This window comes from Lates calcarifer, linkage group LG18 (assembly GCF_001640805.2).
Source record: "Lates calcarifer isolate ASB-BC8 linkage group LG18, TLL_Latcal_v3, whole genome shotgun sequence".
Lineage (NCBI taxonomy): Eukaryota > Metazoa > Chordata > Actinopteri > Centropomidae > Lates > Lates calcarifer.
This window is the reverse complement of record NC_066850.1, coordinates 17659494-17682798: the sequence shown is the minus strand read 5'-3', so window position 1 is coordinate 17682798 and position 23305 is coordinate 17659494. Positions and strand designations below refer to the sequence as shown.

Here is a 23305-nt window from a genome sequence, read left to right as displayed (position 1 = left end):
TGTGTGTGTCTGCCTATTTTGTCTGTCTGTGTGTGTGTGCGTGTGTGTGTTTCAGTTGTGTGCAAGTCAGAGGGTGGTGATTCTGGACCTGGGCACAGAGCCTCAGCGTGTGGAGATAGTAAACCTGGAGCCCTTTGAGGATGACGAAAGCAGAGAGCAAGATCTGACAAGCTCACCTACAAACACCACCACTGAAAACAGGTGTGTGCGTGTGTGTGTGTGTGTGTGTGTGTGTGTGTGTGTGTGTGTGTGCAGGAGCTATCAGACACCGGTATCAGAAGGGGGAAAAAAGAAGCCAAAAAGATTTGGTCAAAAGGAGCAGAGGCTGCACAGGCCACTGGGACAGAGTTGGACTCACTTGTCATGTTTGTCCTCATCAATTGAGGGGAAATTACTCCATATCAGTTTACAAGTACATCAAGTCGGTTTTAGCTCACCAGTTCTAGCTCTTTTGCTGTGTCTGCCGGCTGTTTGGTGACGGGCAGGGGGTGTACAGAAAGTTAATCAGAGCTTTTGTGCTGCGAACCGACCGCCTGCTGCTGGAAATAAGAGTGATGAGAGCAAAGTCTGTGGACCGAAAAACTTAAAACAAAGAGATGAAAGGTCTATCTAGTGCTGTAGATGAAGTGCTAAGTGTGCGCAAAATATCACGAAAATCGATACCATATCTTCAGTGGTCTGTTTGAGCATCAGAGTCTGACACGTTCTGCTGATTGTAGCTTCCAGACCCCTGAGCCTGAGACGCCCAGCCCAGAGCCCAAGGAGGAGGAGGCCGACGTGACGCAACAAACCACCAGAGAGGAGAAGCTGGAGAGGAGCCTGGATTCTTACAGCCAGCTCACGGCAGACGACAAGAAACACAACAACAACAACAACAACATGTTGGCTTGTAAGTGAAGTCTCTCTGTGTCACTGCCGTCAAAGTTGGAATTTGGAAATCACTTTTCCATCTCTACAGCATACGTCCTCAGTGATATATCTTGGAAAATGATTGATTTTAGTATAATTATTTAATCTGTTTATTAAAAACAGAGCTAGAGCTTGCATTTGGTTAGCCTACGTAGCTTAGCATATCAATCATTTTGTTTTAGCACATCTGAACCATTCCTCCAATCTCTGTTTGACTATTAATTGTAGAGCTTCTTTGCACAGCACAAATCAAACTGAGCAGCTACATGTGTGTCTGCCTCCTTTCGCACTACCAGCTTAAGATCTGACTGAAGTGTCAGAGGGTAAATCCCTGCTGCGCGCCTGCAGGGAGAATTCACCTCCTCTCTTTCTTCGCCGACACAGCTGCTGCTCCAGAGGCTGGAGTTTAACATCACACGTGTGTGAAGTTTACTTAAGACGTATCAGACTGTTGAACAACTCGGGAGCTTGTTCCAACTTATCTCACTTTTTGTCTCAGCGGTGTGTGTTAAGGATGCAGCACACTACAAAAAGACAAGACATTCAGCCTTTGCTGCAATACTTTATGCACATACAGTTTTTATAATGGTTCTCACTGAGGAATTTAAAAAGAGAGAGAATAGATGCCTTTATTTTGATGGTACACCCACATTTGACATGTTTTGTTTTTTGTTTTTTTTTTAGTGGAACTTTGTAAAGAGATATCATCCAGACTGCTGACACTTCTCTAATCCCTCCTTTCACAGTTTAAAATTCCCACTGCAATAAATCACACACAACACTGTGGAATGAGGAGCCTCAATAGAAATACTGTGCCTTACAAGCCAAATAGACAGCACACTCTAGTGGATACATCACGAAACTACAATGTGTCACATGTTTTAACATTTTTGGAAACAAGCCTATTAAGATCAGAAGCAGGCAGCCAGATAGCTTAGCATAAAGACTGGAAACAGGGGGGAAACAGACTGATCTGATGCAACTTGAAATTTGTCTTACAAATCTACTCTACACCTTCTCACATCTTGCAGACTTTTTAACTTTTTACCACCACTGTTCCACCCATAGGAGCCAGCACTATGCTCTCACTATCTAGAACATTCACAGATTATTATAGAAAGTAACAGATATGTGAACATGCAATGTACATTCAACAGGTGTACAGATTAGACTTCCATCTTTCCAAAAAATGTCCTGCTGTAAAACAAAAATCCAATGCACAGCAGTGTATACATCAGTAACCTTAGAAATACTGTGTCTCCATATCTTCAGAGCTTTTTCACAGCTTAATTAATTAGTGAAATCTTTATGACTCATTCCTGCTGCTCCTCTCTCCCTCTTCCCCCCCCCTGCAGCGCAGACGTTCACCTTGGTGAGCAGCGACACGTGAGCAACGCCCAGGCCTGATTTCCGCACTGGCGTCCCCGTAGAGCCCAAATGTAGCCAGCCTGCACAGCGCATGCTCCACGGCTTCCTGCGTTTACAACAGAACTACTTTGATACTACTGTTACATGCCCACAAGGAGACTGACACTGAGTGGATGATAGCCCCTTGCTAACAAACTGACCAACACGCAGAGGGGGCCGCCATCACATCCAGACAGAGAAAGGCAGATGTACTGTATCTTTAGCACCTATTAGATCTGTCCATACTGATATGTCCTGAAGCTAAACATTAACTCCATGTTGTCATATTTGTCCCAAAACATTTATGCATATAAGATTGTGAAATGGTTTAGTTCTTTAAAAAAAAAAAGGTCACAACTGATGTTTTTATGAGCTGAAATTACAACAAACAACAAAATCATTTTGCTCCAAGAGTTAGCAGCTAGCAGTAACAGGCAGCCATAGCGTATGATTCACATCATTTTCCTAATCATCAAACCATTCAGTGAGCCCTCTTGTCCTATGGATGGGGGCTCTGTGATCCTGTTTCTCTCTGGAGTGTTCGTTGCACAGGGTTAGTACTACATCTGTTTCAGAGACAGGAACGCCCCTGTCCACACTGTTTCACGCCTGGAGGCAGGTGTGATCAGTACAGTCACAATCTGGTCAGCTGGTCTCTGAAGCTGGTTTCATTTTGGCTACAGTTGCTGAGTATCACCCCATCCCCCACTCAACTCCAGTGCCAGTCAGCTATCACATAAGTATTGTTGTTCTGCATCCGAGTGCACCTGCATATCCATACACTCAGGAGGCACCTGGTTGATTTGAGATCTCCCAGTAAACACAAAGAAGAAGAGTACACACTTGTTGACTGCCTTGGAGAGAGCACTGTTTCTTTTCCTGAATCTGACATTCAGTTATGGTTGAATATCAACTCATTACACAACTTCACCCACTACTATCACTTGCTGGTATGAGTAATAGGCCTAGTAGAAGTAAGTCAAGCACATTCTCAGTTGGTGTTTGTTTTTGCTTAAATGGACAGAATGTCTAGAAAAAGCTGGGAACCTGGAGGCTTCAGGATTGCTTAGGATGTAGTGCTGCTGGCCTTATCAGACCATGACCTACATGCCCACCGGGACAGTTTACAGCTGGGTGTGAAGCAGCCAGGATTAGAGTCTGCAACCTCCGAGTCTGACAGTGTGGTATACTGGAAAATAGAGTGAGCTGGTTTTGGAGGGCGGGTTTGGGAGTGAGGCGTTGACCCAGGTGAAGGAGTCAATCTTGCAGGCGTTCATGTGTGATGAGGATAATGGAGAGCAATACTGGATAGTGGATTGCAGTGGCCTGTTGAGATGAAACAGGGGCTGACGCTTAAAGTGAAGTCAGTTTACAAGATTGTGGATGTCAGCAGACAAAATGAGTTTCCTCAGACAGGATGAGGAGCTCAGACATCCACAAGAAGCCTGATGAAGACGCATCCTGAACAGGATACTTATACAATCCTTATCCTTATACAAGCCACTGGTTAATGTATTTAGAGTGCATCATTACTTTGTTTTTTACTGCTGAATATTTATCACTGCATTCTATTTCACAGTTGTTACGGAATGTTACCTGTAAAATAGCCAGCTAATCCAGGTGCAGACTGCAATATGAACTCAGATCATTATCATTATTATTATTATTATTATTATTATTATTATTATTATTATTATTATTATTATTATTTAATTTGGCATTTTTGCCATTTATCTCATCAGGATGAATTACATAGAACTAAAATGGTCAACATTACTATTATACTACAGTCTCTCCACTCCTTGGGTCAGCTAGTCCATTACCTTATGTTACCACAGACCCTAACTGGGTGTCAGTTTTCTTTTTTTCTCTCATTCTATTTTAAGAGTTAGATCTATGAATACAAAGACTTAAACCATTTCACAATCTTATCTGTATGTATGACTTGTTTTGGGTATAGCTCCATATAAACATGTTGCCAAATACATACATACACGTCAATATACAAACCTTTTGATATCTTACTAAGTATTAAAGTCATCTTAACATAATAATTATTAATATTAGAATATTCCGACTGATCTGGAGGGGGTGATGTTAGCTGTTACTGGATTGCTGGAGGTGAGTGTACAGCTGTATATAGGAGCACTTGAGAAGTCTCACCGCAGATGGGCTAAGCACCAAAACTCGACACACATGCAGTGCTTTACTTTAACCCCAAAGTGACCGCTGATGGTCTTTGATTTTAACCTGCTCTGATTTTAATCCTTTGTGTTGATTTGAGACCAGAGGCTCCCTTATCGCTCTATTTTCACATCCTTTGCACCTGCAACATAACAGACTGTCCTTCACAGGATATACATATATAAATATATAAAAAAGTATATATATGAACATAAAGCAGATTTTTACTTCAACAAGGTGCCACTTCATGCTGCTGTTTCTCTCTTTTTTTTTTTGGACAGAACTAAGTATCTTGTAGAAGTTGTGATTATTTATGTCCAGCAGACGGTCTGAATCTCCTGAGGTTTGTTGGATGACACACACAGTATGTGAATGCTTTGGATTTCCAGTCTGCTTTTTCAGCTGTCTCTTTTTGTTTTTTTTGTTCTTTGGTTTACATTACTTAAAGATATAGAGTAAAGAAGCTGAGGACATGACGCAGATTAGACATTCTGGGTTCGAATCTGTTCTAGGTGGTGAAGAATTGGAGAATAGCACATGTACGAAGCAATAAGTAGGACTTTGGAGCTCCAGGACATAAAAGACATTTAAAAGAGATGTATAAACTGTAAAAAAAAAAAAAAAAAAATTAAACAAGATAGCATAATTTATGTACACACAGAAAAGAAAAAGAGCGAATATTATAAGAGGTTATTATTAATATTATTAGGGTCAATATGCAAAAAGTTCATACCCATCTGTTTTATATCATGTGAAATAAATGTTGATGTTCTTAAAACGTGCTTATAGCTGTTATTTTCTTCTTCCTCCACATCAGCTTGACTTCTGCTTTCCTGGTTTAGCGCTCTGATCTTTCTCTTTGTCCATTTATCTGATTAAACCTGTGGCTCTCAGGCTTTGACTTGTGACTCCTTCAAAGTTAACCATAGGGAGGTTTTTCTTTCTCAGATAGTTTCAGTGGTTTTTAAAGATGTGGAGACATGAAAGTTTCTGTTATTTTAAAAGAGAAAAAATAAGACAAAAGCCTGAGAGTATCATCTTAATTTAATGTAACAGATTTTTGACTCTTCAGATAGATCTTTGAAGACCCTGACCTCCACGTTGGGGAACCAGGAACCAACAAGAACCTGCCATGAGCATATGATGAAGGTAAACTCCAAATACAGGACAGACAGGATGTCTCCTCTCATACATGTAGCCTTTAGCCACAGGGCTATAGTTAGCATTAAATATAAAGTCTCATTCACAAAAATATTGACTGCAACTACTACACCTGCAGCCTGCACCCTGCACTAGAAAAATTAGACCATCTTACAATGGGATCACACCAGCTGTGACACCCAACAACAGTTAGACCACACCCATCTTCATTTTGATCTCAACCTCACACCTGTTAAGGTTTGTGTATCTTGCATTATTATGATGCTATCACAGTAACAAAATCTGCCCACAGACAGACAGACATATAACCACCTCAAAGCCACCACTGTGGTAGCTCCAGCTAAAGCAGTGTTTCAAGGACCATATGTTACCATGATGAGACACACACACACACACACACAGACTCACAAGGTGAAAACAATAGTAGCTCCACTGTCTCTGCAGGTAACAAGATAACAATGATGATGAAGAATGTGTGCAGTGGTTGAAAGTGACTAAAACATGCAACGGTGAAGACCATGTGATGTGACTGAGAGCTCTAGGCAAGTGGATTTTGAAGAAAAACTATGCTGTAAAAAATATTATTTTTGAAGTGGTATGTATGCATGCAAAGGAAATTCCTTTCATATTTGATATTGATGATATTAATAACAACTGTTCTACTCACTATTATCTTGTCTTAATGAATAACCTGTGAGCTATGAGCTGTGGAATATTCTGTAGCCTAATATACCAGTTTTTTTTTTTCCGTATTAGCACAGGCAGTTCAGAAGCAGGCCTTCATCTCAATGCAACAAGTTGGCCACTCAGGTCAGCACAGTTCAGGGCATCGAGACTGAGTAGTTTAAAACAAGAACGGCTGTGGTAGAGTTATGGAGGTTTGTACCGGCTAAGAAGAGTACCGGTGCCTTCAGGAATATGCACCTTGCTGAGATACGAACGTGCCTTTTCAGCACTTTTTGAGTTGGATCATTTTTCTGTTTGTCGGAACACGTGGAGCTGAGAGGCCACAATGCCAAAGATCGCCGATGTTTAAGAAGATGACTCACTCGTTTTACAACAAAAGTTCAGTGTGCTCCTCCTAGCGGTGCTTTTTTTTTTACTAACCTTTTTAATGATAGTGTTCCATCAAGGTCAAGAATACTGAGTACGACAGAAAAACAAACATATCTTTTGATTTGGCTAAATGGGCTAAACTTGACCACAATTAGAAGAAGCGCTAACTTTAGCATAAATTGAACCATGTATAGATGTTGACATTCGTCTGTATGTCGTATAGCTATAAACTAGCCTACAATTTGACGTCAGAATTGGTTTTTTTTTTTGTCAAAAGTCTTGAATTAAAGAGTAAACTATATGTAGTAATAGAATCAATACGTTTATAGGCAAAGCTGTTTTCTCTCTGTCAACGTCAAAATTATTGCTGTGAACGCATATTCATGTACTGAGTGAGATATCACCATGAATAGACCATCTTTGGCCATGCGGGGCCCCGACGTCATTCAAACCCCCTGCTGTGTTTTACGCTTGAAGCGGAGAGTGTGAGTGGAGGAAAAAGGGCAGCTTGAGGGCAACTTTTCGAGTGGAACATCACTAAAATAGCTCTCTGTGCCGTTTGAAAATGGCCCAAATAACGACCGAAGAGGCCGAACAAGATTCTCAGCCGACGTCGGATCAAAACGGCACCGGTGAAACAGCAGAAACCGGCACAGAGGAACAGGCCGTGCCGGACCCCAAACAGGAACCGGGCGACAACAACGAGAGCAGAGCAGGAATGGACATGAACAGTGGTCGTGGTACGTCGGAGGAGCACGGGGACGACCCATCTCTTGTTCCCGACGCCGACAAAGAAACTGCTTCTCCGACCGAAAAAATAGACAACGATGAAGGGGAAGCCGGAGGTAAACTCTCTGAACCGGGGAAAAGTCCCGTTCAGGGGAGTTTGGCGAGTAGCATTGATTCCGCACAAGAGGGCTCCCGGGTGCTGAAACAAGAACAAAGAGAGGGGGAGAACGTGTCCTCCTCACTGCCTACCGACCGCACAAAGACCGCGGAGAAAGCCGAGCACGGCACCAAGAGACGGGCCAGCGTGGAGCTGACCTCGTCGGATGGAGAGCCGCTCAGTCGGATGGATTCAGAGGACAGGTCTGTTGAAGTAGTAAGCTGTATGAAGAGGCCTACTCTGATTTCCAGAATAACCAAGAGGTGGTGTTAGGTCACAACACGATGCCAAGTTTTTAAATGTTAGCTAAGGACTAATTGTTTTTTTATCAAATTACTTCGCCTCCGCGGGGCAGTTCTTTAACATATTTATATGATGTGCTTGTCTATAATTTAGTTCATAATAGGCCACCTGTTTTTAGAGCAGCGGCGTCTGCAATCACTGGTCAGCAGTTATCATTATATAATCCCCAGCTGTCATGGTTTTTCTAAAATAAAAGTAAAGTCAAAGTAGAGGGCACATCAGTCCTGGCTGGACGATAGTCATGGAGCTTTGTCTATTAAATAACAACACATCTTTTCCCTTTAACACTGATGTAGACGATGCAGTACAACTAAACTGGCTGTTGACTGGACAGATCAGTATGTAAAGACTGAAGAGATGGCCCCATCGCTTTGTGTTAACTCCTACACATACTGTAGGACAGTGGTTCCTAGCCTTGTTGGCTGGTGACATCTTAAAACAAAGGAATGTTTATTTGTGAAAACTTTAGTCCCTATTAAGGGCTTAAAGAGGTTAAAATGATTGAGTAGTTGACAAGGAAAAAGTGAAAATTACAGATGGAGAAGATATGTTTATTAATGCTTTCCCATCTTCTTACTCGTCTCCTGACTCCTAATGTCTATCATGAAACCTCTTGTGATGGTCCCAACACTCGTGTGGAACCACTGCTGCTAGGACATAATTGAATGTCCATGCACATGGCTGTGCTCAGTCAGAAACCTAAATGTTAAAACTTAATATTAAGGAACTGTCAAGTTCGTTCTATTTTTGCGTGCGGGTTTGTTACACGCACATCTTTTTGATCAATGAATTGCAATTAAAAAAAGAACACATCTGAGGAGGCCAATATGAAGAGAAATTGCAGTCAGTATTTGTTAGAAAGCAGATGTTTGCCACGTGAGTATGCTTTTAATGCAAACATAACACTTCCTGCAGCTGTTTCCTAGTAAAAGTCTTCCAGCAGTTTGAATTGATTATGGATATGTTACCAGGAAGCAGATGCAGACAGTGTGAGATATTGTTACTGGGGTCAGTACTTTATTATCAGGGTTTAGTTTAGATATTGCCACATCTTGACATGTGGAAATTTTTCAGCTCTTGTTTGGCAGGTCAGTTTTTAACTGGTGAGGTGAAGCTGTGGTGAGCTGCAGGTACTTTTGTAACACACAAGGTGAACTGGGGTAGATGGTATATATATATATATATATATTATATATATTATATATATATAGAGAGAGAGAGAGAGAGAGAGAAAAGACTTTTTTAAAACGACTCAGAAGGCTGTGTTGGTAGAAGACTGTTGCTTCAGTTACTGGCAAGACATGAAATACAGTCCATTTTGAGTTTCACATCCATGAGTTTGAAGCTTTAGCAGATGCTAAAACATCGCAGTGCTTTCTGATATGACACAGGATTCTTCACCTCTGGGAAAATAACCACAGCAGGAACGATTTTTACCTTTTGTTGCAACAATCACAAAGTAAACAGTAAGAACATTTTGTTCATGTTGCAGTGTAATTACCAGGAAAGCAGTACTCATTGCACATGCACAAGAAAACATTTTCACCATGTTCTGGCATTCTATAGGCAAAAACGATTAAGAACACTAAATCATGAAAATACTGAAATAGTGGTCAAATTGATAAACAATAAAAATCACCATGTTCAGAGTGGTCACAGATAGCTGATGTCTTTGCCAACGTCAAGATGATATTTATCTCATGTTCCCTTTAATCTATTAGATTTTTATCATCATTATTATTATTATTAGCTGTAGTATTAAATTGATATTACATTTAATTTCCCTTGCCATAGTTTCACATCAGCATTCCCCTCATGACACTCCCACAAACACACACACATACACACATACTCTGTTCCCGTTTGTTGTGTGTAGGAGCATGTTGATTGTACCGAGATGGAGCGGAGGAGAACGATAGAGACAGAACACATCACTTAGTTGGTTTTGTAGCCTACTTGCTTTTCATGCCGTGGTTAAAAATAGAAGTTTCGCCCCTAATTCCATTTTCCCCCATTGTAGCAATCTACAGAGAGAAGGGAACCGACAGTGAAGTGAAGGGACAGTGATTATTCTGAATGCTCTGATTAAATAAATAATGCTGTCTTCCTGACAGTTGAGTTTTGTGACAGTGGGATGATGGTGGGGCTGTATTTTTTCACACAGGACTAAAGCAGGTCTAAACATGGCCTTACTGTGGCAAATGTAAAAGAGAAAAAAATATTTCAAATATTTCCCTGACATGCAGGAGTAATGGTTTAATATCAAGGCATCAACAAACTATTGAATGTAATTCACATGTTTGGAATCTGTGCTGATTCTGATCCAGTGCTTTGGATCTGTACATACGTTATACATACTCTAATGAAGCCATTAGCTTAATCCGATCATTCAAAATATAATGCATTCAGCGGGTGAACAAAGCTGTGGTTACTGATTGATATTTTTTTTCTGTTCCCCCACCCCCTCATTCTGAACCTTTGTGCATTTCTCAGTTCATTAGAAAGTGAACTTCCCTGACTTCTGGGACACACTGAAATGGTGTGAATCAGTCAGCATGGTTGTGATACTGTGAATTAAATCCTCAACTCTTGCCAGAACTCATCTAACTACATAAACATCAGTCATGCCAACACAGTGGGAAATGACTAAACTGTCACCCTGTCTGTTGTGAAACCTGTATCATACACACCTACACTGCTGCTCATCAGGTACACTATGACTAACATACAGTGTTTGCACAGCAGCAGTGGATCACTGCTCCACTACTCATAGACCCATTTCCACTTTGACTACAGGAAATTGAACTAATTGTTCCATGGCATTCTCCAGCTCTGTGTCGATTCAATATTTTGCAGTGGTCCTTTATATGTCCATCGGCAAACATTGAAAAGACATGAATTGTATTGTCTAATTTAAAGCATTAGTAGCATTTACGCAGTTGCTGTGAAAATGTAAGAATAATAAGCTACTGAATGTTTCCAAAACTTGCCAATCTGGTTTGTGTTTGGTTTTGGAAATACCAAAGCTGAACCCATGACACGTGAAACTTCACTCGCTGAGCCTGAATACTACGTTGCCACCCACTACTAACTGAGCATTACCTCTGCTCCACCTTTGACATTTCTGTTTTTAGGGCAGCAGCTAATAATTATTTTCACTATTGATTAATCTGCCGGTTATTTTCCATTAATTGCTTAGTCTATAATTGAACAAAACGATAATCACACCAAGGAGGCATTTTGTATTTTATATTCTATTGCTTGTTTTGTCCAAGCAAGAGTCTAAAATGTAAAGAGATTCATTTTACAATCATATCAAACAAAGCTGAGCAGTAACCTCACGTTGGAGAAGTTAAAACTGAGAAACAGTATTTTTACACTTAGGTCTGTATACTGATGAGACATTTTGGCTTGTCATAGCAGGAGAAGCGAGGTGTAGCTAATAACATTAACAATGGTTCTGCTCCATTCAAGTGTCCCAGTCAGGCATGACAATAAGCCAGCATGCACGTTACCAGGGGTCTGAGACATGCACGGCCATGATTAATGTCAATAATCACGCCTATGCTTTTCCTGGTTTGACATGTTAAAACATATGCTATGAGAATGGTCTGTTAGTGAGCGGAAAGGTGCGGTTTGTTGCCTTGAACAGAGACAGGATAGCTGTTATCCAGTTTCTTTTTGATTTAAATGTTTGTATCAAACTCTCTCAGCAAAACGGTGGATAAGCCTAAATCCCAAAATGTCAAGCTCTTCCTTTACTTTATTTTACAGTGGCAATAGCTCAGAGCTCGCATGCTTCTGTGTCCTGCAGCTGAGTTGATGTGTTATTAGGGTATAGACGAGGAGAATCACATGGTCAGAAGGTGACACTGAAAGCTGAGGCTCTTTAGACATGCACATCAACATTTTGGTGATATGGTAATATGACTGAGTGGTTGGATTTAGACTCTTTACTTCCTGGTCCCCATCAGCTTTTCAGTACACGTCCAGTCATAAATCTACAGTGTGTTCAACCCATGTGTTTAAATACATGTTTGACATTGCTCTCCTCCTCAGAGAATAGGAACCATACAGTGACTTTGTTATTCTGACCCTGTCAGTGTGTTGAACTGAAGTCTCTCATTTACGAAAGTTTTCAGACCCTCTGCTGTGGCACTCCAGACTGTACATCATCTTTGTTTTAATTATCTTTGAGACGTGTCCACAACTTGATTTAAGTCCACCTGTGGCAAAGTGAACTGATTGGATGTAGTTCAGAAAGCAACACACCTGCATATATAAGGTCCCATAAGTCATCTACATGAAGTCATCAAAGAAACTCTACTGTACTGATGCATGCACTCACTGTAGGCTGATTACACGATAAATAAACACAGGCGTTCCTAATACACTGCTCAGTGAGGGCTCTTCCTAAAGTTGGCCTGCTGGCCAAACTGAAGAACCAAGCAAGAAAGGCTTCGGTCAGAGAGGTGACCGAGAAGCCAGCGGTCGCTCTAACAGGTTCAGAGGTCCTCTGCAGAGACAGGAGAACCTGCTGGAAGGATGACTGTCCCAGCAGCACTCCCATCAATCAGGCCTTCGTGGCAGAGAGGGTAGACAGAGGCCACTGTGAAATTAAAAGCTCTGAATACTTTTGTAAATGAGAAATTCAGTTTTTGATATTTATTAAATTTGCAAAAATGTGTTTTCACTTTGTCATTAATGGGTTATTGAGTTCTAGGGTGATGTGTAAAAACTGCTATCGACTGAATTAAATGAAATCTATAACACAACAAAGTGGACAAAAAGTGAAGGGATCTGAATACGTTCTGAAGCCACTGTATCTCCAGTGAAGCATATTTTTTCTTTGATACTCATCCAGCCAAGTAGGAATAGAAGTCATGTTCCTCAGGTCATGATGTGAGGGCATGTAAAGAAGAATTTCACTGAACACTTGCAGTTTCAACCGGCTGTTTTTGATATCATGGAAAGAAACTCTTGAGAGATCCAGAGATTTGTATATTTGTAAAGAAGCTGGGACTGAACTTGTTTTGATTTTGAGCATTTAAGTTCATTCTTAAACTCAGAAACAGTAGAACAAATCTTTAAACCTAAAGATGAAGACTGGGAGATGTTGGAAGAATTAAAGGTAGTACTTTACCTCTTGAACAGTGTCACTGACAGTGACGCTGTCATAGTGGCTCATGCAGGAGAGAAACACAAACTCCATTAGGACAGATAAGACAGTCTGCTGCCTGCTTTAAGACCTGCCTGCCTCTTAACTCTGGGTAATCCTGCTCTTGTGGCAGCTGTAACACTACACTGTACCCCACTGTTCCCACACACAGCAGAGTGGCAGCTGGACACTGGTGGTGTGTGTGTGTGAGTGAGTGATGTACAGTAAACGTGTGTGTATTTCAGAGGTGTTAGTACTCTTGTAGGATGTGTAAGCTCAGCCCTCACAGAGAACCAGTATGGACAGTGATCAAAGCAGATGGTCATCTGGCTCAGTCCACACACACACACACACACACCTGCTGCAGCTCTGTGTGAAATCTGCTCACATCACATATCGATCCTAAAATGTTTGTTTTACATTATTGCCACCAATGTTTAGCTCCAAGTGGAATAATGTTGTAATCAGTACACCTGGTCTGGGATCAGTTGTGCAGTCTGTGCACCTTCAATGAGAGCGAGAGTTTTCTTGTGTATTTTTGTCAGGATCATTTGTAGTTTTGTCTTGCTAATGTCTTCTCTTTGTGTGTGCGCGCGCGCGCGCTCCAGTATCGGCAGCACCCTGATGGACATGGAGAGCACGGCGTCCAGCGGTCGCTCCACCCCGGCCATGCTCAACGGTCACAGCGGGGGCGCCGTGTCCGGGAGCGGCTCGGTGCCAGCGGGAGGGAAGTCTCTGAGCTACACATGCTGCTGGGACCACTGCCAGCTGCTGTTTCCCAGCAGCCCCGACCTGGCTGAACACATCAGAGCCACACATGTGGACGGACAGAGAGGAGGGGTCAGTGTCTCACTGTCAGCTTACACTATGTGTGTGCTGCTGCCTAAGGTGTTTTAATGTCATTAGTTTTTTTTTTTTTTTAAAGTAAGCTCCTGTGGCGTCAAATAACTGAAACAGGATTCTTTAAAAAGCTGGTGTGAGTCGTCCTTGAAGAAAACGACAGTTAGAACATAATCAGATCCAACCACAGAGTGCAGGGTGTAATAGGAATAAATGGACAGATGTTCAGTAAACATCTGATAGCCAGCTTTGACCAGTACTGTTTGGTGAGGATGTTGATTCTCAGGTTTTTCACAGATTGGGTGCTCATATACTACACTCTACTCCAGACTGAGTAATTGCACAGATATAAGATGTAAAAGTAAGTCCTTCCATTAGATGATCATGTACATCACACATTTGTGTAGCTTGTCTATCAGTCACGTACTCAGACTCCTGTCAGGCTCTGGGAAGCTGTGGTTATGTTTCCTCTGACAGTTGGCGTTTTTCAGAATGCTTTTCAATTCCTCATCGGTGACAGCCGGCATGACTCGGCTGCTTGACAGATGATTCGGTCCCTGGTGTGTTGCTGCAGTAAAGATGTTGGGAGATGCATTGGACTTATTTTTACTCATCATCATTTTATTCCATCTGAGGCAAAATACGTCACAGCAGTCGTCAGAAGGTCCCGCAGGTTTAGACTCTGAACTTGAACTTGATAGCCTAGCAACATGACAACCTAATAATGCAACGCTCTGTGGGAAACACCCTCCATTTAACATCTAATGCTGTGAATAATATGTAATTGTCTAATCCTTGAATGTTATACAGACTTTCCTTCAAACATAAAATGCTGGAGGTTAAATGGAGGTTACATCTGTTGATCCAATCGACAGCACTGCCTCTTCCCCTGAAAGTACCCAGAACTTAAATTGCATCACCTCCTGATCAGTTCCCAAAGGTAGTTCCCATGAGTTGTTCCCAAAGTGAGTGGAAAAGTGGAAACAAAAGCAGAACTGGACACACTCTGTTCCATGTTCCTGCTGTGGAAAATGTCTGGAGAACTCCAGGCCACTGAGGGAGGTGGACCAAATGAAACTTGTGCAAACAATATGCATTAAGGTTTTTTTTTTAAGTTATAGAATTTCAACACAACTACTACTACAACCTGTTTATCCGTGTATTGACTGTTTGTGTGTGTTTGCATGTGTATGCCACACAGGTGTTTGTGTGTCTGTGGAAGGGCTGTAAAGTGTACAACACACCTTCAACCAGTCAGAGCTGGCTGCAGAGACACATGCTGACCCACAGCGGGGACAAACCATTCAAGGTGACAACACACACACACACACACACACACACACTCCTCAGCTACCAGCTGAGACTACATTTACATCACACTGGTCAAATCACTCAGTCATCAGCTAGAGTAGGAAAACATACACCTGATCTCACTGTCTGAATCATCTGTGTTTGTGCAGTGTGTGGTGGGGGGCTGCAACGCCACGTTTGCGTCTCAGGGGGGGCTGGCACGTCACGTCCCCACTCACTTCAGCTCACAGAGTTCATCCAAAGTGTCCAACCAGGGCAAAGTGAAGGAGGAGTCTCCGTCCAAAGCTGGTCTCAACAAGAGGAGGAAACTCAAGAACAAACACAGACGCTCGCTCCGTATGGACAACACACACAATATATAATGCCATATATTCACAATAGATTCACACACACACAAACTTCTTATTAGTCGTATTGAAAATATTTTTTTTTTCTATATTTCCAGCCCGACCTCACGACTTCTTCGATGCTCAGACCATGGACGCCATCCGTCATCGAGCCATCTGCCTCAACCTGGCAACACACATCGAGAGCCTGGGCAACGGACACAGTGTGGTCTTCCACAGCACAGTGAGCTCCCACACACACTGTGCACTCCATGAATTCTGTAAAACACATTACACTCTTATCATAGTATCCACCTGACCAAGAAGTCACTGCTGAAATAACTTTTGTTGTGATTCTGATAAATAAAACTATCTTGAATTGACCGTTGGTTTTGTTGATTTTTAGCTGAACACTACATTTTGTGGAGGGATGAGAGCTGTTTGTTTGTTTGTTTGTTTGTTTTCTCAGGTGATAGCCAAGAGGACAGAGGACTCTGGGAAAGTAAAGGTTCTGTTGCACTGGACACCTGAAGACATGTAAGACCTGTTCTTCTCCACTCATCACTCTCTTCCTGTCCTCACCTCTCCTCCTGCTCTGCTTGCCTCAGCCTCATTTAGCAGTCAAACAAAATGATGGATTAGATTAGTTTAACTGCTTTAAACATTACAGATACACAACATCAAAACACATCTTAAATTAGAGCTGTCTGGCTGTGTTGGGTTCGTTGCTCATTCTTAGCAACCATGCAGTTCACAGCTGATGTTAAATAAAGTCCATAACTCTCGCTCAGTTCAACACCTGTAGCCATCATGCAACAGCAACACAATGCATGCTGCACCTGCAGTCTCTAATCTAATGCTGCAGATATACTGTGTGTAATTGCGGAACAACAACCACAGTGTAGGTTCTCTAACTCTTCAGATGAAGTGAACAAAGCATTTCTAATCGAATACATTTACACAGTCAGTGATCATGAAAACAGTTTTAGCTGTTGTCCTCGACTGTTTCAGTCTCTAAGAGACTAAGTTCAGCATCATCTCTTCTTGAAAGCGTATTTGAGATGCAGTTCTAAATGTGTTCATGAAACTTGTCCCCGTGTGTCAGACTGCCAGATGTGTGGGTGAATGAGAGCGACAGATTGCAGCAGAAGACCAAGGTAGTTCATCTGTCAAAGCTGCCGACGGACACGGCTGTACTCCTCGACCCCAACATCTACAGGTGTGTGTGTGGTGTGTGTGTGTGTGTGTGAGAGAGAGATCCAGTGTGGCTAAGAGAAAAACTGTGATAACAGCTCATTTTCAGCTCACTGAAGCAAGAGTTTGCGACATCGCTAAATGATCTGACCCGTTTTCTCCCACAGGATGTTCTTCTAACACCTCCAGAGACGCTCCATTGTCACTTCCTGCTAATCATATCGAGAAGGAGGCCACCTCCTCGTCCCTTCGTCTCCATCTCCACGTTTCTCTTCTCCCCCTCCTCCCTCTCCCAGAGGATGCTGGGAGTATAGTGACTCGTCTGAGGCCTTCAGTGTTCGCTCATTAGGTGCTGAGTTTACCGAGGACGCGTAGAGCAAGATGTTGCTTGTTTTAGGTAACACAACTAGACTGATAACTAACTGACAGAGCTGTAACTGTAGACAGTTAGACATGTGTAGAGGGAAGCTGTCTTTGTAAATACTTGAGATTTGTAATATATTTTTATACTTTGAATTTTTTACTGTACTGTAGATAGATTTCCTTTTTCCACCAAACTTTTTTTTTTAAAATAGATGTTTTAAAAACTGATAATATTGGTCATGTGCATATAGCTGGCATTGCTCTGGTTTGATGTCATTAAACTTTTCCAACCTCCACCTGGTCTCAAGTTTTCACCTGCCAACCACAATGTTTCCCACAGGAGAAATAGGTATGTGTTGGTCTCCTGGGGATGTCAATCAACACTCATACATCTGTTTAGTAACAGAAATCATTTGCTAATACAAGTGATAGCAGATCATCCTAAGCATAATTATGCTAGTTCTAACAGTCACATGGGCTACAGATAAAAGCTGTATGTGCAAGATAGATCTTCCACTGCTGAACTCCTAATAAACAGTTGAGTAACTTGTGATGCCAAATAGCGGGTAGTTCAGTTCATTGTGGGGGAGTGGTACTTTTCACTCAGAGACGTGTACAGATATTAGGAAGAAGCGGTTTAGTGAGTGAGTAAAATTTAAATGAATACTGGTGAATAGCACACAGGTGATGTCCTGACTCCGCCCTCCCGCCACTAACAGAACAGCAGAGGGAGACAGGCTGCCGCTGTCCGACGGTTAGAGAAATAAATACAGTGCGGGAAAAAAGAATAAAGCATTAACCCCAATGTAAATGTTTCTTATAGAGAGCCAAACACACGGGTGAAAAGCTGTATTGATATTGTGAGAGGCCGTGGGGGGAACAAAAAAAAAAAAAAAAAAAGCTGACGTCATATGCAATGGCCGGAAGTTACAGACGGGACTGCGTCCGCAGAGGAGGATGGCTGGGCTGTTGAAGAAGGTACAAGTAAAGGTCATGTCTTTGTTTTAGTGATAGAAAGGAGCGTTGTAAATGATGCAGCACAGGCTGAATTTATATTGTTTTCACTGCATTTTGCTTGTACCGTGGTGTATTAGCGAGGCTGAAATAGGCAGAGTTTACAGAGTGAGTGAGACGCCGCGTCGCGTCGCGTTGGCTAGCTGTTAGCTGTTTTGCTAACGTGGCTATGTCAGGTTAGCGGAAACACCGAGGAGCGAGCTGCGGTCACCTCACTTCGTGGTACATTATGTCAATTAACCTTGGTAGCTGTGGTGTTACTGAGAATATGAGTCTTCTAGAATACTGCGATAGAAGTGGTCACACTGCTTCATGTTGAGCTGGCCTTCAGAGCTCAGCCTCTACAGCCAACACATGAGGAGATCAAGGTTTAGTGTTCACTCAGTGGTCGCTTCTTAAGCGACACAGTGAAATGTAATGCAGTCCAATACAACAGCTCTGCCATAAATTTGACCTTTACAAAGATAATAACGTTCAGTTTTTAGCTTGCATTGTCAGAGGTATTCCTCTTTGTTTGTCATTGAGGTTGTAGGCTGCAGCAACTACTTTACACTGAGAGGTGTTCCTAATGATTTGTCCATCCCATTTACAGACGTTTTCAATATAATGCAGCCCAGTACAACACAACCGCTGGCTACAACCTCGCTAATAAGGATATAGCTTAATTAGCACCGAACAGTTATAACAAAACAGGCCATTTTAAGGTAGACTGTGTGGCAGAGCTGTTCTACTCAATTGCATTGAATTGGATAGGCGTACCTAATAAAGTTGCCAGTTGAATAATTATTTGCTTTGGATTTAATAGAGTATTTATATCAGTACGTTTCCTCTTAATGTAAGTAACTGCTTTTTAACTTAACAAGATGAAATAAATTCCAATAACTGATGATTTTCTCAGTTTTTTTCTGGAATTACTTAGACTTAGACTTAGACAGACTTTATTGATTGATCCCTTTGGGATGACTCCCTCAGGGAAATTAAGTAAGAAAGAATTTTTTTATTATATTTTTTTTAACACAAAAGACTACATACTTTGCAGCATAATACTACTTTGCAGCAAGCAATGTAGTTTTCTTAGTAAACGTCCAGCTATGTATTAGAAAACAACAGACCTCTAAATAAGTGTTAGCAATTTGAAGTTTGCTGGATGTGAAGCTGGCAAACTCAAAACTGCATAATGACATACCCAGACAACAGAAAAGATCCTACTGTCGTCTTCTGCCCACAGTTGAAACTTACTGGCGCTGTAGAAACTGGACAGCTGATGGTCATGCCTTCGCATTTCTCTGGTCACTACCGAGCTGTAGTGCAGTGCTGTGCTCCAGTCAGTTGTGACAGCTGAGCTTAGTAATACTGGCATTTTGCTTCCAGAGCTGCCTCTGGCTTCAGAGGAAATGTAATAAGAATGCAGTGAATCACGTGTAAGTGTTATGGAGTTTGTAATCAGCTGTTAGCGATGTGCTGTAGGAAGACGCTGGTGTGAAAATATACGGCAAGTCATTATGTTAAATTGAAAATGAACTCTGAGTTGGTCGGTTGGAGGATGATGCATTATCATATGATGATGTTTTTCATGTCAAATATAGAGGAGGAGCTAACTTACCTGACAACATCAGTGATGGTTCCTTTACATTTACACACTGTGTGTTTGCTTTTGAATAGAGCTGCCAATATTTTTAAACAGAAATATTTTTGAGGGTTTATATTCTTAATTTGGACATTGATATATGTATTGATTAATGGTTGTCCCATTCAGACTGTGAGCTTTTAAAATGATTTTTTGTGTGTGTGTAGAAAGCAGTTTTATGAAAGCTACGTGAGGTTCTTTACAGAGCACCTCCAGCTCAGTGATAGTTAAATCTTTTTTGTCAGTGCCATGTTGTTTTAAGGATGTCTGAGTATCTAAGTACATTCACAGTTTCCCACAGAGTGAAGTTGGGAGTTGGAGTGAAAAGGTGAGTAGGAGCTGAAGTGACTCAGACTTAACAAGTGTCTCCCCTGCTGCTCTTTTCCAGACGACCGGCCTGGTCGGCCTGGCAGTGTCCCACAATCCACATGAGGTGAGCAGCTGACTCTGTACCCACCACACAGCTCCCCCTCCATGTCCTGTTTTTTTGGCTTTGTGAAGACTCCGTAGTTAACACATAGTATTATTAAAACCATAAAATCATATGCAGCATCACAGTGTTCCTGCTTTCAGTGGGTAACACCCTGACAGATTCACTGACCCTTTTTCCACCCACTCTGCCCTTCCTCTCAGCGCCTGAGAATTCTCTACTCAAAGATCCTGGCATCTCTGCAGACGATGCCACAGGACGCTGCCTACAGGAAGTACACAGAGCAGCTGGTCAGCGAGCGGTTCAACCACGTCAAAACGGTCAGTGACAGGCTGTTCTGAGTGAGAATGTACTCTGTGTTAGGTGTGAATATTGAAGATGGAGGAGTTTGGATATGATAAAATGAAAATATGTCTGTCTTCACAGGAGCCTGATGTTGAAAAGCTGGAGCAGAAAATAAACTGTGGTCAGATTGAAGAAGTCATTTTCCAGGTGGGTCGCTGTTCTGTTCATTTCTTGTGGCACTGTCAGCTTTCCTGTTAGTCCTTCATTAAGCTGTTATATTGATGAGTGTGTTCCAGTCTGGGTGATTAGTGAGAGTAGACTTTATTTTCTCTTCCTGTCATCTTACGTTGTTCTCATTTATTTAGAGTATTTAGATTCTTGTAACTAGACTGTGGGCCAGTATCACAAGTTTGAGAAATAGTAACCCCCCCAAACTGAGTGTGTGTTATTTTATAATGCAGTTTGCACACGTTACAGCTCAGAGCCACAGTTCAGCTCTCTGTGTAGAGTGTAGTCCTTGTACGGCATGAGGAGGCTGCCTCGTGACACAACTGATCATAATCTTCAAGAGTTAGTGTAGTGTTATACTCTGCCACCATAAGTGCACTTTAGGGTCCAAGTGACATAATCTTTGTTGGTTTCTTTATTGCTTTAATGTCTCATCCCACATGTAGTTGTGATTAAAGGCAGACAGTGTTAGAGATCTCCCAGCAGCCTCCTCTCTAGCTCTGCAGTCTTTACACATCCTTCTTCCCCTGTATGACCTCACCTTGTTAAGCACAAAGGACCGTGTTTCGTTCTGACTTATCCACTGTATATGTGAGTGTTTTTATGCAGATGATTGGTGTGTTTTGTGTTGAAAATAGATATTTTTTTAGTGTCAGTTACCAGAATTTGTTCTTTATGGCTTTGTAATGTTCATTTCGAGGGACATGCTGAGCGACAGCCATGAGCAGACAGGCAACCAGTGTGTGGAGAAGTAGCTCAGTGTGTTACGCCTCCTAAAACCACAAAGCGTAGTTTTGCCATTTGCTTGTTAGTGGATTAAACGAACATGATACACGTCAGTGTCGGTCGGTATACTCTGAACTGTTTGTTTCACCCAGAATCACTCATCATGTTTCACTCTCAACAACAAAGTGAATAAGTGTGTTTCCCCAAATGTCCAACTATTCCTTTAAAGCAGGACATCTGACTTGGCAGTTGGACATGTGATAATGAAACCAGAGTTTAGCAGAGTGTTAGTGATTGCTGTGTTGTTGTGCAGGCGGAGTGTGAGCTGGCTCTGTCCAGGAAGATGTCCGAGTGGAAACCATGGGAGCCGCTGATAGAGGAGCCTCCTCCCAACCAGTGGAAATGGCCCATCTGAAGACGCCTGTACAAACTGCTGTCATACTGTCTGTGTGTGTGTGTGAGATCCATACTGCTACTTCTAGTGTACAAATAAAAGTCCTGCAAATATTTCATTTATTCTCCATAGTCATCGATTAACAGATAGAACAGATGTATTTACACACACACACACACAAGACAATTATATTTTTACAGCCATCTGTGGAGAAAGTTGGAAGAAGACATAACCTGTTGTTATCCCCTGTGGAGATCACAGAGCCACTCAGGTAATGTAAACTCTGCTCCAGTGGTTTGGATTCAGTGTTTTACAGATATGGTACCATCTGAGGATTTGAGGTGAACCTTTAGAGACCACCTCAGAGCTTCAGAGGGTTCTTTTACAATGGCCAGGTTTTTCAGATATTTAGCTCAGGTAACTCAAAGTGAATTAAAGTGAAAAGACGTTAGTCACACAAAACAAAAATGAACTTAATAAAATAAAATACCCTCTATATCCTGACAAGTCCCTCAAAGTCAAAATAGTAAAAACAAAGATCAGTTTAAGCTGAAATACAACTGCTACAGTCAAAAAAATGTGTCTAGAGGAGGCTTCATGTAGTGTGTGCACACAGCTACACATCGTCTATCTTCATACACCCTTCACCATGCTGTGACGTAATCAGACACAAAGCTGCACTGTCTATACCACTGTGTTTGCGGCTGTGTTGTCAGGCTCTAACCTCCTGTGAACCACTGGTGGCCCTCTGTAACAGCTGGAGCATGATGGGATAGATGGGGGCGAACTCCTTCCCCTGCCGAGCCCTCACTGACTGCACGTAGGCCTCCAGAGCGCCCCTTAGAGGAGAGAGAGAGAGGAAAGACAGTCGTATTAGATGATATATGATCAAATTTCATTAAGTTAAAGGGGTTGAGCAGAAACTCCAGATCACACAGAGCAGCTTTCACATGGTAATGACTGTGACAGTGTTCTGTGTGTGTAGAAACACTTAAACAGATAATGTCAAATTAAAAACTTGGTACATAAGTGTTTAACAGTGGACCAGAGCTGAAAAGAGTCGCTCAGCTCAGTGCTTCTTGGTTACTGGTAGACAGTAGTTGAAGTTTTGAGATCTCTGTAAAACTCAGTCTCAGTTTGCTTGTCTTTCAGTGAACACTGACAGAAACAGTCTCCCCCCGGGCCTCCTGACTGTTTTGGGCCTGTGTCTCGCGGGCCTGTTCAGTAATCCATCCAGTAATCCTTCGTATATATCTTCAGGGATCCGTGTGTGAGTGCTGTGCTATCGTCCAGAGACAAACTGAACGTGCCTCTGGTCTTTTGTTTGGAGGAGGAAACACCAGTTTTGGATGATAGCCAGTTACGTGGTTTGAATGCACTTATTCCAAGTCGCCTCACCTCACACAGAGTGCAGAAAGTGCAATAAAGACAGGCTTTGCTGATCGCTAGTAGTGGTATGGAGTCATGTATTTACCAGTGGCTAGGTTGGTTGGATCATTATGA

At 42.0% G+C, this 23305-nt stretch overlaps 4 protein-coding genes across 4 annotated transcripts in view; 3 read left to right on the top strand and 1 right to left on the bottom strand.

Annotated features, from left to right (window-relative positions):
* The window catches only part of LOC108897472 (pleckstrin homology domain-containing family A member 5-like), a 176889-nt gene extending 171611 nt beyond the window's left edge, over positions 1-5278 (top strand). Inside the window, 3 exon segments of the mRNA XM_018697118.2 lie at positions 56-201; positions 720-889; positions 2265-5278. Coding sequence (XP_018552634.1) covers positions 56-201; positions 720-889; positions 2265-2299 — 351 coding nt within the window. The 3' untranslated portion in view covers positions 2300-5278.
* A 1867-nt stretch (positions 5279-7145) lies between these two features.
* On the top strand, positions 7146-17394 carry aebp2 (AE binding protein 2). The gene is made up of 8 exons (XM_018697114.2): positions 7146-7806; positions 13673-13904; positions 15106-15213; positions 15365-15551; positions 15661-15785; positions 16011-16078; positions 16647-16760; positions 16903-17394. The coding sequence occupies exons 1-8, from the start codon at positions 7283-7285 to the stop codon at positions 16913-16915; spliced, it is 1371 nt and encodes a 456-aa protein (XP_018552630.1). The 5' UTR covers positions 7146-7282; the 3' UTR covers positions 16916-17394.
* A 573-nt stretch (positions 17395-17967) lies between these two features.
* Positions 17968-21920, top strand: ndufa5 (NADH:ubiquinone oxidoreductase subunit A5). The gene is made up of 5 exons (XM_018697116.2): positions 17968-18076; positions 20128-20172; positions 20373-20489; positions 20596-20661; positions 21722-21920. The coding sequence occupies exons 1-5, from the start codon at positions 18056-18058 to the stop codon at positions 21821-21823; spliced, it is 351 nt and encodes a 116-aa protein (XP_018552632.1). The 5' UTR covers positions 17968-18055; the 3' UTR covers positions 21824-21920.
* cog5 (component of oligomeric golgi complex 5) overlaps positions 21905-23305 on the bottom strand; it is a 50556-nt gene continuing 49155 nt past the window's right edge. The window contains exon 22 of the mRNA XM_051077598.1: positions 21905-22641. Coding sequence (XP_050933555.1) covers positions 22515-22641 — 127 coding nt within the window. The 3' untranslated portion in view covers positions 21905-22514. The remainder of the gene's footprint in view (positions 22642-23305) is intronic.

Coding starts and splice junctions, on each gene's coding strand:
- aebp2 (XM_018697114.2), top strand. CDS start 7,283: ATGGCCCAAATAACGACCGAAGAGGCCGAACAAGATTCTCAGCCGACG. Junction 15,214..15,364: donor GCGGGGACAAACCATTCAAG/GTGACAACACAC, acceptor GTGTTTGTGCAG/TGTGTGGTGGGGGGCTGCAA. Junction 15,786..16,010: donor GTGTGGTCTTCCACAGCACA/GTGAGCTCCCAC, acceptor TTGTTTTCTCAG/GTGATAGCCAAGAGGACAGA.
- ndufa5 (XM_018697116.2), top strand. CDS start 18,056: ATGGCTGGGCTGTTGAAGAAG. Junction 20,173..20,372: donor TGTCCCACAATCCACATGAG/GTGAGCAGCTGA, acceptor CCTTCCTCTCAG/CGCCTGAGAATTCTCTACTC. Junction 20,490..20,595: donor GGTTCAACCACGTCAAAACG/GTCAGTGACAGG, acceptor CTGTCTTCACAG/GAGCCTGATGTTGAAAAGCT.